Source organism: Rhinoderma darwinii, chromosome 3 (genome assembly GCF_050947455.1).
Source record: "Rhinoderma darwinii isolate aRhiDar2 chromosome 3, aRhiDar2.hap1, whole genome shotgun sequence".
NCBI classification, from domain to species: domain Eukaryota; kingdom Metazoa; phylum Chordata; class Amphibia; order Anura; family Rhinodermatidae; genus Rhinoderma; species Rhinoderma darwinii.
In genome coordinates, this window is record NC_134689.1 from 233,786,592 (window position 1) to 233,799,492 (window position 12,901).

A 12,901-nucleotide genomic window follows, 5' to 3' on the forward strand; every position below is an offset into this window, starting at 1 on the left:
GGAATTTGGTGTCCGCAGCATACACTGGCTGTTGCGGACGTGTAGCGGACTTGTTGCAGACTTATTGCGGAATTTCTCCATTGACTTCAATGGAGATTCAAAATTCTGCAATGAAATCCGCAGATGTTATGTGTGTTGCGTTGCGTATTGGTTTTACGAACAGGATATTTCTTCATTCTGGCTGGACCTATGTGTTTCGAGGTCTATAGCCAGACTGAGATGAAATGTTTTAAAAGACAGCAGGAAGTACTCTTCACCGGAATACGCAACGGCTAATCCGCATCAATTTACTGCACATTTTAGGCAAAGCCGCAACAGAATCTGCAACGCAGATTATGTGCGGCATTGATACGGACAGTGTCTGCAGAAATAAGCCACGTCTGGCCATGCCCTAATAGATATTTTAAAATTGGTTTTCGAAACCAGACAATGCCATTAAATATTTTTAAAAGGCATTTTCATATTCCGATATACTGTGTTTTTACTCCTTTTTATTACATTTCATCCATGGACCTTTTCCAATTTAACAAAAACATTCATCTGTGAATCACATTCTTAAAAAGTGCTATCAATCAATCAATGCCAATTCTAAATACTTAACGCTTCTATTGCTGCAAGCCACCTCTATTAACCAACTTCACCAGTCATGGATGCTCCAAGCTTTTTAACATGACATCTTTGTTTAAATCACACAGGACCAATCTTAAAACTATTCATCTGCCCAAAAAACACAAGAAGGAACCATTTTCCTAAACATGACCAGCCCACAACCTCTCTACAAGCTATAAAGCCTTGAGACTGATGCTAGCTTTGTGTGAACTAGGACACCACTGGCGATCATCTACTTGGTTCCAATCATTTGGTGCACATTTCAGGAGTCTTCTGCTTACTCAGTGGGACTGTTACTTGACGTTTGTCTAAGGATTCCAAGTTCAATGACAGAAGAAAAGATATTGCATCTAAGCTATTGACTATTTTTTTTATCAGCTATTTTACAGCCTTAAATGGTGTGAATACACCTCAATGATTGGATTCTTGATAAGCTATGAACGTGAAAAAAATATATATTTTATACCTACTTTTATTCCATTCACTCACTCATTTCTGAATCCACTCCTTGTGCAGTGAGAGTTTTGTTATCGCATTCATGAAGATAGAAATGGGTGCATCAAACAGACTACATCCTATGGATAAACTACTTTTCCACTTACTCCAAATTCATGTTAACACAGTATTTATGCACATTGAATTGTCCATAAAACTAATTTTAAAACGACTTGTAGCAAGCTTCATTGTTTTCTCTGGTGTAAGAATATATCAATACATGTTATTTATGGCCATGCAAATACAAAGCGTAAAGAAATATTATTATCTATAATCAACTATTGTCATTTGAAGAAGTATAGACCAGGTACTGTAGAGCATTATACCCATTTAGGAACACTGGAAAGTAACGTTTGTGTAATTTAGTAGTTCATCCAGTTTAAACAGCAGGATTGTTCTAGTTACTAATAAAATATGACTAAAACACTCTCATTAAAGTCAATAGATTTCATACCCCAGAATATTTTTTATATCTATGAGCAGCACATGGGTTTCTGTGTGGCTCCATGCTACAGAGCCGTAGGCACTTTAGGTGATTCTGTTATGGCTCTGTATAATTCGGAGGTTGTACAGTGCTGTAGTACGGCCATATGCATGACATATTAAAGGCTATCTCCATGCAAGTCCAGGTTATAATAAAATAAGATTTTACTGGCTCCCTTGTCAAGATACTAATTATAAAGCAGGTGTCCTTACATTTAAATAATATTTTCTTAGTTTATTTTTTGGCAAGATAAAAGTGGGATTTTTGATAGTTATATAGTGATATAGTTTGTGGGATAAAGTTTGTCAAGTCAAACTCTTCATACTTACAAAACCCAGTTGATCAAGAGGAAGACAAAAACCACCCTTTAATGGCATAGGCCAATTTGCCATATAGTAGAAAAATGACCGCTACTGGTAACCAGACAGATCCATGAATAAACGTTCTACATTAATACCACTAACCCTCCTCTACTTGCATTATAGTCCTGTGCCTAGCAAAACATATTTAAGGTAGATGAGTGTTTTATTTGCATTTTGGACCACAGAACACTATATTATGGTGAAAGAGGAGCCCGAATAAATGAATCAGCACACATAATGATTTTGCTCTGGGGTCTGCTGCCACTTTGCATGTCAATGTGTGTTATAACAAATATAACTCGGGTTGTAGAGAACAGTAATTATAGGTACAGTCCTTGGAAAGCTTAACATACTCTGCAATACACAGCATATACAAGTTCATAATAAAGTGTGTAAACGAGTTACCAAAAATATATTGGTAGCATAATGTACTGGTCTTTGTTATTTCATTCGCATAAAAAATTTGTGTAGCATAGACCGCCATTATACTATATACCTTATTTCTAAAAGACAGTGTCCATAAACATTGGAAAGTCATCTGTAGATCTTACAAGAAAGCAGAAGTTGCAGAAACTACAATGGTGAACATAAACAGCAGTCCCTATGTATATATATATATATATATATATATATATATATACACACACATGGTGTGGGATGATTGTGAGATGCCTCCTGCTCGTCTAAGTGCCAGTTATTGCCACTTGTCGCAAACTGAGAGGGACAGAATCCTTGAATTGAGAGACCTTGGTTTATCACTCTGGCAGATCGCTACGCGCCTAGGTCGAGATGTCAGCCCTGTTTAACATTGCGTTTCCCGGAGTTTGGGAGAACAACAACGAATGGGAATGAGAGCAAAAGGTTCACGGAGACGAACCTCTGCACTGACGGATCATCTTATTGGAAGAATGGCACGTAGTGATCCATTCTGTACTGCAAGTGACATTGGACGTCACATCCCAAGCCTAGGGCAGCAAACAGCGTCGACTCAAACCATCAGAAGACATTTGCACGATATTGGACTATGAGCCAGATGTCTATCTACAGGTGTTCCATTGACCATACGCCACCTCTCTCGAAGACTATCATGGTGCTCAGCAAGATGTCTATGAAGGCTGGAATAGAGGTCTATCCTCTTCAGCAATAAGTCCCGCTTTTGTCTCGGACACATAGATAATCGGAAATCGGTCTGAAGACCCCGTGGGCAATGCTATAAAAAGGCCTTCACAAGGGAACGTCACACAGGTCCTACTCTTGGGATTATGGTGTGGGGTGGCATAATGTCCAGTAGCCGGACCCCGCTAATCTTCATTTCAGGTACACTAACAGCTCAGCGTTACATTGATTTCGTCGTGGAACCAGTGGTACGGCCATTACTTCAAAGTGTCCCAAAAGCAGTCTTTCAACAGGACAATGCCAAGCCGCATGTTGCTCGTGCTACTGTGAGCAGCACGTGGGGCCTAAACGTGTTACCATGGCCTGCATGCTCTCCGGACTTGTCTCCCATCGAGCACATCTGGGACGTCATTGGTCAGCAATTGCAAAGGGAGCTACTAGCAGCCAATCTTGATGCTTTGCGTACCCAAGTGCATTCAGCATGGCATAACATTCCTCAGACAATCATTAATAACCTTATTGATAGCATGCCAAGATGTGTAAGTGCGTTTGTTTCTGTGTGTGGTGCTCATACTCAATACTAAATAAATCAAGATGTTTGGAATATTTTGTTTCCATTTTTTTTTAGCATTTACTTATCATTAACATGTGTATAGATTCTCTGATTTCCACAATTCCAAAAGTTTTACTTCTTGGTGTTACGATTTCAATGTTGAGGAGTGTAGGTACACATAATAGAGACACTGAAATTGAAAGACTGTATTATTGTAATATGTTTAATATCAGCAGACAGCAATATATAAACATGTCGTTGTTTCCCAAGGACTTCACATCCTTTGCTAGATGGTAAATGTTAAGGCATTTGGGAATTCTAATGCAATGCGAGTGGCAGGTTGGTGATTTCAATCGTCTAGGGTTATTGCGTATTTTGAAGTTGTTTACCTTCTAAACTTCACAATTGGATAAGACAGCAATGGTATATTACAGATGGTACACATACACTGACATCAAGACTGGAGAGCCAAGGCTCCAGTGCTTCATACCAGATGGGAAATCAATTAACAAGTGTGTCATCCCCATAAACCTGATCGTTCTGAAGCATATAAAGTAATGGATTAACCTTCATAAAATTACATCTCATAAAGATTTTACAGTTTAACTCATTATTGCTAACAAAAGCTCATTAGCTTATATATAGAGGCATAACCAGATGATTGAAGCTCATGTGTCCCACTTTATTTTTTAAAAAGCCTAGTCGTCCTGTCATCAATGATTTTGTAAGAGGTATATAATACAGTTTATCTCAGTCCAGACAGAATTATTCTCAAGCATTGTCCCAAACAAACATTTAAGAAAACTTCCAGGGGAATAACTTGGGCTTCATTGATCTGCTCTTAGGTCTCTTCTGACAAGCTTTTTCTAAGAAATGGCTTACATCATGTCCAAAGCAGAAAAGTCCTTACACTACTTGTATTTATCTACATGCTCACTGCTGTCAGATTTCAGTTGTTATGTTCTTTTGGTTAACTACACTTTGATATAAACAAATTGCATATACCGTTATTTCCTAATATACATTTGATATCAGATTTGCTCTTGCTATGAGTGGGAGAGATCTGATATTGGAAATTAAATGGTCTGCAGCTTCCCTGTAAGCAGACACAGTTTAAGATCAGCCTTGACCTTTACTTTTTGCCAGATCAAATGTTTTGTTCCTGTAGTTTTTTTTGCATCCCACAGTTTATTTTTGCTTTCTTTCCGTCATAGCTTGTAAACTGGTGGCCCATAGCCTCAGCCTTTTCCTGACTTGCTGTTATGCCTGTGAGTTATGACCTCACCATCTTTCTGACTTTAACACATCTGTAACCCATGACCTTGTCTTGTTCCTCTTCATGTAAACGCTCATGTAGCCTTAGTGACAATCTGCACCTGCTATCCCCCTAAGCCTGGGTTCACACTGAGTTTTTTGCAGGAGGAAAATCTGCCTCAAGATTCCGATTTTCGCTGAGTTTTTTGTGGCGTTTTTTGCCCGCAGGCATAAAACGCAGCAAAATACACTTTCTCTGCCTCCAATTGATGTCAATGGGAGGTCAGAGGCGTAAACGCCCAAAGATAGGGCATGTCCCTTCTTTTTCTTGCGAGCCGGTTTTTCCACTCGTGGTAAAAAAACGCCTCCGCCTCCCATTGAAATCAATGGGAAGCATTTTCGGACGTTTTTTGGCGCGTTTTGCGGCACGGTTTCCACGTCAAAAAACTCAGTGTGAACCCAGCCTAAAGGCCAAGGCCTGTGATCTGTAAGTCCCCTCGAGTGCACCACCACCAGAGCTTGTTTGACTTGTGCCTCAGTTGCTGCCAGCCCCAATCTCAATGAAGAGTTTTTGTAAACCAGTGTGCTATTCATCCCAAGTTACATCCTGGTAATTCTGTTTCCAAACATCCTAAGGTGGTGTTTATCATTTTGTCTCCTGTCTTACTCTCACATTGCTAGAAGTTTTTTTAGGTTGATGCATCCTCAGTAGATGGTCAGGAAATATTTTGTCCCAGCACCAGCCCAGTGTATTTTAACCGGTTCTCGACCGTGGGCTGTGTATTTACGGCCGGCGGTCAGGGTCCTTAAAACCCGCGCCATAGACTATTACGGCGCAGGTTTTAGCTTGCTGCCCGAGCGATCGGGCAGCTGAATGTCAGGTCTCCGGCAGTCAGTGACTGCCGGGGACCCTTAGGTGACTATAGAAGCAGCTTTCGCTGCTTCCATCTTCTCTGATCTCTTCTACACAGTGCTCAATGAGAGCTGTGTATATGAATAGAGGCAGCGCCGCTGCCTCTATTGGTCCCGGTGATCATGTGACTCGTCTCATGATCGCCGGGATGCCGTTAGTGGCAGACTGCTGCTGGGTCTTACTAGACCGAGCATAGCCTTATTAGTGACAATGGTCACTATAAGGGTATGTGCACACGATAACGACAATTACGGATTAAATTACGGTGCTGTTTTCAGGAGAAAACAGCTCCTGCATTTCAGACGTAATTGCTCGTACTCGCGTTTTGCGAGGCGTCAATTACGGCCATAATTTGGAGTTGTTCTTCATTGAAGTCAATGAAAAATGGCTCAAATCATGTCCCAAGCAGTGTCCTGCACTTCTTTGATGATGCTGTTATTTTACGCACCGTCTTTTGACAAGGGGCTGTGTGGCACTATCTACAGGAGGAATCTGTGAGTGGTGGGCTGATGGTCATTTTACTGTGAGTGGCGTGCTGATGGTCATTTTACTGAGAGTGGGGGGCTGATGGTCATTTTACTGAGAGTGGGGGGCTGATGGTCATTTTACTGTGAGTGGAGGCTGATGGTCTTCAAGTGGTTTCCACCTCTGACTTCCAATTAAAATTAATAGGAGGCAGAAAATACCTGCGGCGTTCGTTCGGTGCATTTTTGCCTGCGTCTTTTGCATTAGTTTCAACGGCTTGTCATATATTATATTATAAAATATTATTATTATATTGTATGTGGGCACTAGAGGGGCATTATAATTTTTTTATGGGGCATTTTTTTAAAATAATGGGGTGGGGCGCCGAAAGATAATTTCAAACGGGGTGCCATCTATCCTAAGGCCGGCCCTGCCTGCATGCATTAAAGCAGTCACAGGTGCTGACCCTCCTATCCCTCTTTGTTTCTGCCAAGCTTCTAGCTTTTAAGCTTCTTTTTGCTGGCCACTGGATTTAAAATAAATACTAACTCTTATAATTTCAAAAGCATCAGAAAGACTTTTAGGATGCATGTGTAGTGTCGACGGCCGCTGACCGCCAGCATCTCTCTACTGTCTGCGTCTTCGGCCGTCGGTCTGTTCATGCTCGCTGGCGTCCCTGAGAAGGGAGACTTGTGGACTGGAAAGGTTTTGGTCCCGAGGAGAGATCTTAGGAACCTGAAGAAAACATTGATGCCCCAGCTGTCAAGAAGTTCCTCCTACGCTCCAGACCTAAAAGGAGGGGGTGTAATGGGGGGGTACTGTAGCTCCAGCGGCCGCTGACTGCTGGCATCTCTCTTCTACCGGCAGCCGGTGGTTTGTTCATGCTCACCGACGTCTCCCTACTCAGGGATGATGGCACGCTCTGCTACCTGCCTCCTCCCCTGTAGTGTGCCTGTAGGGTGCACGCACACACTCTGGCGCGCACCAGTAAAAGTATCCCCAGCCTCTCCCTGCACACCCAGGGCGTTATAAGTGAGTAAAGCAAAACAAACCTTGCATTATCCTGCGACGGTTGCGTATCTCGTATCCTAAAACAGTTACCTGTTGGTTTCCCATATCCTTGTCGGTAACCTGTCAGTATCCTGTACCATGTGGGTGCTACCAGTAATTCGTCACCAGCGTGCTTCTGGTAATACGGCACCAGCACGCTTCCAGTAATCCGCCACCAGCGTGCTTCCAGTAATCCGGCACCAGCCTGCTTCCAATGATCCGGCACCAGCCTGCATCCAGTAATTTGGCACCAGCCTGTATCCTGCTACCACCAAGGTACTATTTGCCTGTGTCTGCCTAGCTTCTGTTTGGCCAGCAGCTACTCCACAGGTACCACCTCAAGAGGTAGCGACATGGCAGCCTCCCTGCAGCGAAGACCAGATCCCAGTAGGGGGGTTAAAATGTGAAGACCGGGGACGCTGCTTAACCAATGCCCGTTAAAAGTGGCCGTACACCAATCCGGCAGAGTAGCCCAGTGGGTCTACAAACAGCATGTATTGCTTGCATGCAAAGAAGACTTGTAGACAACTATGAACTTCTTTCAGGTCTTCTCCTTCCCCCCAGGCCTTCTACTGAGGAGTCATGGTCCATGATACCTGGGTAATTGTTGACATGGTTACAAAACTTGCCCATTATATCATGCTATAGCCTGATTTCCGCATTTGCATTTCCCTTCTGGCAGAAGAAGGGAGTATATAAATTCTATGATGTTTCTAAAAAGTGTCAGATTATGGAGTACAGTGTGTTATCCATTTCTTGTGAGCCTTCTGCAGAATATAAGCAGTCTAGCTAAATCTTCCTTACATCTATAATACCTAGTCCACTGAGCAAATTCTTAGGGTAAACCAGGGTTGCTGATATGTATTAAGATACAAAGATGAAAGTATTTTCTTCTTTCCTTTCTGCTTGCTATTCTACTTCTTCAGTGGATCAAAAGGAGTTTAAGATCTTCCTAATCTGTTTCCACAATATAACATATCTCAAAGTCTTTGCTTCCATACTGCTGATCCAGCAGTGTTCCTTAAAGGGATCCTGTCATCAACATCTTACCTGTTAAACTCACCTGACCCCTCAATGGCCGCAGCTGTCCAGAGTGCGTTCCTGTTCTCTTCTTTCCTGAAGTCTTCCTCTGTCTGTAAATATCGTCGTTTAAACTCTTCCCGCCTTTTATGTTAATTATTTTTCCCTCTGGGATGCAGCTTCTTAACCCCGCCCACCGTTGCCACCTGTCCGGCCCTGACTGGCTAAGGAGCTGTCAATCAAAAAGAAGGAGGTGGAGTCCACTCTGAGATGCTGGAGGAATGAAAATCTGACTCTTTTCAGATGAAGATTTGACTCTTTTCTGCTCATTTGCATATGGCTTGGGACCACTGAAAAACTGAATACTAAAGTTACAGAGCTTACTTAGAACATATTTATAGCTTAGATGACAATGATTTTTCACCCACTTTCACCAGGTATTGCTGGCTTTATAGCTAAAATGCTGGTGACAGGTTCCCTTTAAGTGCCTCTTCTCCTCTGGTTCCTTTTGTCTATACCTCTACATGTGTGCTTCCAATTCCAGTCACTTGGACTATCTGCCCTTGCCTTCACTCTTTGTGAATGTTTAAGTGTTTCTTCCTTCACTGTTCCTAACTCTTCCATGCATGGTTTGACTTTGTAAAACACAGCCTCAGCCTGTTTCTGAATCTGCTAGTACACCCCTGAGCCATGACCATGGCTTGTTCCTGACTTCACTAGTGTTTATTCGGCTAACAATCTCTGCCTGTTCCTATTTTGCTTGTATGCAAATAATAGACCATGGCATTTGCCAAGTGCCAGTTAGCATCACAAGTCAACAGAGACAAAGTCTTAAGTCCTTCAAACTGCAAGGCACCTTGGGGAAGACTAATAGCTTTTTAGTCTGTGTGCTGGTTGCTGCCAGAACCACTCTCTGAGGAATCCACCTTCCAAATGTTACAATGTTGCAATTACTTGTGAGTTTATTGCGGCAAAATTACAGCCATGTTGTTTATTTTTGAGTTTTGTTTAGAAATAATAAAGGATTCTTTTTTAAATAGTTTTTTTTAAATTCCCTTCTTCAAAATGTCCAACTAATGTTTTCAGGGCTTGGGAGAAGAAACTTCTAACTCTTAACCCCTTAGTGACTAGCCTATTTTAGGCCTTAATGACCAAGCATTTTTTTTATTTTTTCCATCTTCGCATTCAAAGAGCTATGATTTTTTTTATATTTCTGTAGAAATAGCTGTATGAGGATTTGTTTTTTGCAGGATTAGTTGTGTTTTTTAATGGCACTATTTTGGGGTACATATAGTATTTTGAGTAACTTTTATTAACTTTTTTGGGGGGGGGGGTAGAAAAAAAAGCAGCAATTCCGCCATTTGTTCTATTTAAATTTACGCCGTTTATCCTGTGGCGTAAATAACATGTTACCTTTATTCTATGGGTCGGTACGATTACGGCGATACCACATATGTAGAGGGTTTTTATGTTTTACTACTTTTGCACAATAAAAACACATTTGAACTAAAATTATTTGTTTTTGCATCGCCACATTCCAAGAGCCATAACTTTTATATTTTTCCGTCAATATAGCCATATATGGGTTTGTTTTTTGCGGGACGAGACGTCGTTTTTATTAGTACTATTTGGGGTACATGGGATTTATAGATTAACTTTTATTATGACTTTTTTGGGGGGCAATGAAAAAAATAGCAATTCCACCATTGTTTTTTGCTTTTTTTTTACGGTTGTTCACTCAAAAATTACATGTTAACTTTATTATTTGGGTCATTATGATCGCAACGATACCATATATGTGTATTTTTACACTTTTACTAAATAAAACCACTTTTTAATGGAAAACATTTTTACTGTGCATATTTGTTAATCATTTTTTTTAACATTAATTTCTTATCTTTTCAGTCCCATTAAGGGGTTTCACTGTGCAATCTTTTAATTGTAGATATAATGCTTTGGTATGCTTAGTATACCAAAGCATTATTGCCTGTCAGTGTAAGTCTGACAGGCAATTAGGCCATGCCTCCGGCACGGCCTAATAGGCATATAAGTAGGGCAATCCTGGGGGCTTTGATAGGCCCCAGGGCTGCCATGGCACCCCATTGGAGACCTGCAATCGCATTTGTGGGTCACCGATGGGTCAGAGGGAGCTCCCTCCCTCTGTAAACTAATTAAATGCAGCGATCGCTATTGGGCACAGCACTTAAGGGGTTAAACAGCCGTGATCGAAGGAAACTTTGATCACTACTGTTAGAGAAGGAGCCCGGCTGTCATCATATAAAGGGAATCTATTAGCAGTTTTGAGGTTTCAAAACTGCTGACAGAGCGATACAGGGGATTGTAAATATTGCTTTTGTCCGAGAATCCGATGTTTAATTCCCCCGGCGCTGCAGTCGCAAGAGCTGCTGAGGCAGGGCACCTGATGTGGAAGTGCTCCTTGGCTCTTTTGACTTCACGCTGCCAGCCCTGCCCTTCTACTCTAAGTGATGGCTTTAACGGTCTCCTGAGTGGCCGCTAGAGCCGTCACTTAGAGCAGAGAGTGGCACATGCAACCGTGGCAGCGGGGAAATCAAACGTCAGTTTCTCGAACTTGCATGACCAAAATAAAAGGTATGTTTACAATGCCCTTGCCAATATATAGCTCTGTCAGCATTTTGAGGCCTGAAAGCTGCTAACAGATTTCCCTTTTCAATGGATTATAGGTAATATAGCTCAATCATTGCCAGCCCTACTGAAAGCTCTGCAATAAGTCATACTGCAACAAGTTGAGCTCTACAACAAGGTATACTGGCACTATCACAGCAATTATAAAAAAAAGTAAGTATTTTTGCATTCAGATCATGATACTAAGGGTATGTTCACACGCTTAACCAAAAACATCTGAAAATACGGAGCTGTTTTCAGGGGAAAACAGCTCCTGATTTTCAGAGTTTTTTTAAGTTACTCGCGTTTTTAGCTGCGTTTATGGCTGATTTTTTTAACTGGTTTTCTTTAGAGTCAATGAAAAACGGCTCCAAAAACAGCTCAAGAAGTGACATGCACTTCTTTTTCGTGACCGTTTCTTTTTGCGGCCGTTTTGAAAAATAAAAAATGGCCTATTAGAACAGAATGCCGTTTTCCAATTGAAATCAATGGGCAGATGTTTGGAGGTGTTCTGTTTCCAATTTTCCGGCCGTTTACGGCCCGAAAATCGTCCGAAAATAAGCCGTGTGAACATACCCTCATACTTAGTGTATGATATTGTTTGTCTACAGGTATTTTTAAGTTTAAATATAATCTATATGTCAAAATTAAATGTTGTTCGAATAGAATTTAACAGTAAGATCTTTTGGTAAGATCAATTTTATAGCTAATTAACAATAACGTTATATTAATAATTATTATTTTTTATTATTATTATTATTATCTTAAAGCAGAATGATAGAGTCAGTAGAACAGTAGCACTTGGAAAAAGTCGAACCAGAAGGATGGTACCTGAGGAGCAAGAGAGAATTGTAAGATCCACAATGTCTTGATTTACTTGTTATTACAAAAGTTTTGCAGTGTGATTGTTTCACAAAATAAAAGGTTAACAAGAAATGGCACATAGATAGATATAGTGCACATTACTGATGTGTTCAAAATTTAATATATTTCACTGGTGGTAAAATTTCTTCTTATGTTTCTAAGTCATACCCGGGTCCTCAGGGTTGGAGAAGGAAAAAGGTACGTAATAATCCAGCTACAGCTGAAGCACATGTTTTATGTCAAGTAAACAATGATTAATGATTAATATTTCCTTTAGAGTGAACATGCAGAGGAAGAAGGCCAGATACCATCATCCTCCAAGAAAGAGAAGGTTAGTAAAACTCGACTGTGTTTTTATACATTTCTGTACTATAAAAGGTAAGGGTATGAGATGGCAATTTTTACAACATAAACTAAACTAAAACTAAAAACACTTTTGCTACGACTCAAATCTTAACTTTCATTCCTGAAACATTGGTGTTATTTTTTTCCTTACATGTTCCCCTGTCGTCTTTGTTGATTAGTAAAGTCAGAGATTGACAAAGATAAAAAAGATTCATCCAACTGTTTGCATGTGTCCTCACCACTACTCCTATGGTGTGCACTCTGGAAATGATCAAATTAAAATGGTCAAACTCAGCAGACAGGTTGAGCTGTTAGGCTGTGTTTACACATTGCAGTCTTTCTGCATTTTTTTGGTGACATTTTTGGAAAATCTCTGGATAAATTTGCCATTTTGTCATGAGTTTGCGAAAATCACAGCAAAAAATGCAAACTGACTACATGTGAACACAGCCTGTTTTAGGCTTGTTGATCCTTGTTAGTATGATGTTATAACTGTTGTTTTCCTTTCGAGCGCGCGCACAGCTTAGGCAATGTTCACATTGCGTTTTTTCCTTCTGTCGGAAGTATATGTCGGGACTCTCAATGTATACCTCTGATGGGAGGCTGCAACGTATCCCACTGTATAAGAATACAGTGGGATACATCGCCCGAACCCCCAAGCAAAGCACTACTTGAAGTGCTGTGCCCTGGGAAAGCCCCTGATGTCACTGTCCATATATGAACAATAT

General features: G+C 40.8%; 1 protein-coding gene across 1 annotated transcript in view; it reads left to right on the forward strand.

Moving 5' to 3' along the window:
* Positions 1-12,901, forward strand: part of LOC142750416 (uncharacterized) — a 372,136-nt gene that overhangs the window by 168,888 nt on the left and 190,347 nt on the right. Inside the window, exons 67-68 of the mRNA XM_075859419.1 lie at positions 11,735-11,815; positions 12,106-12,159. Of these exons, the coding sequence (XP_075715534.1) occupies positions 11,735-11,815; positions 12,106-12,159 (135 nt within the window). The remainder of the gene's footprint in view (positions 1-11,734; positions 11,816-12,105; positions 12,160-12,901) is intronic.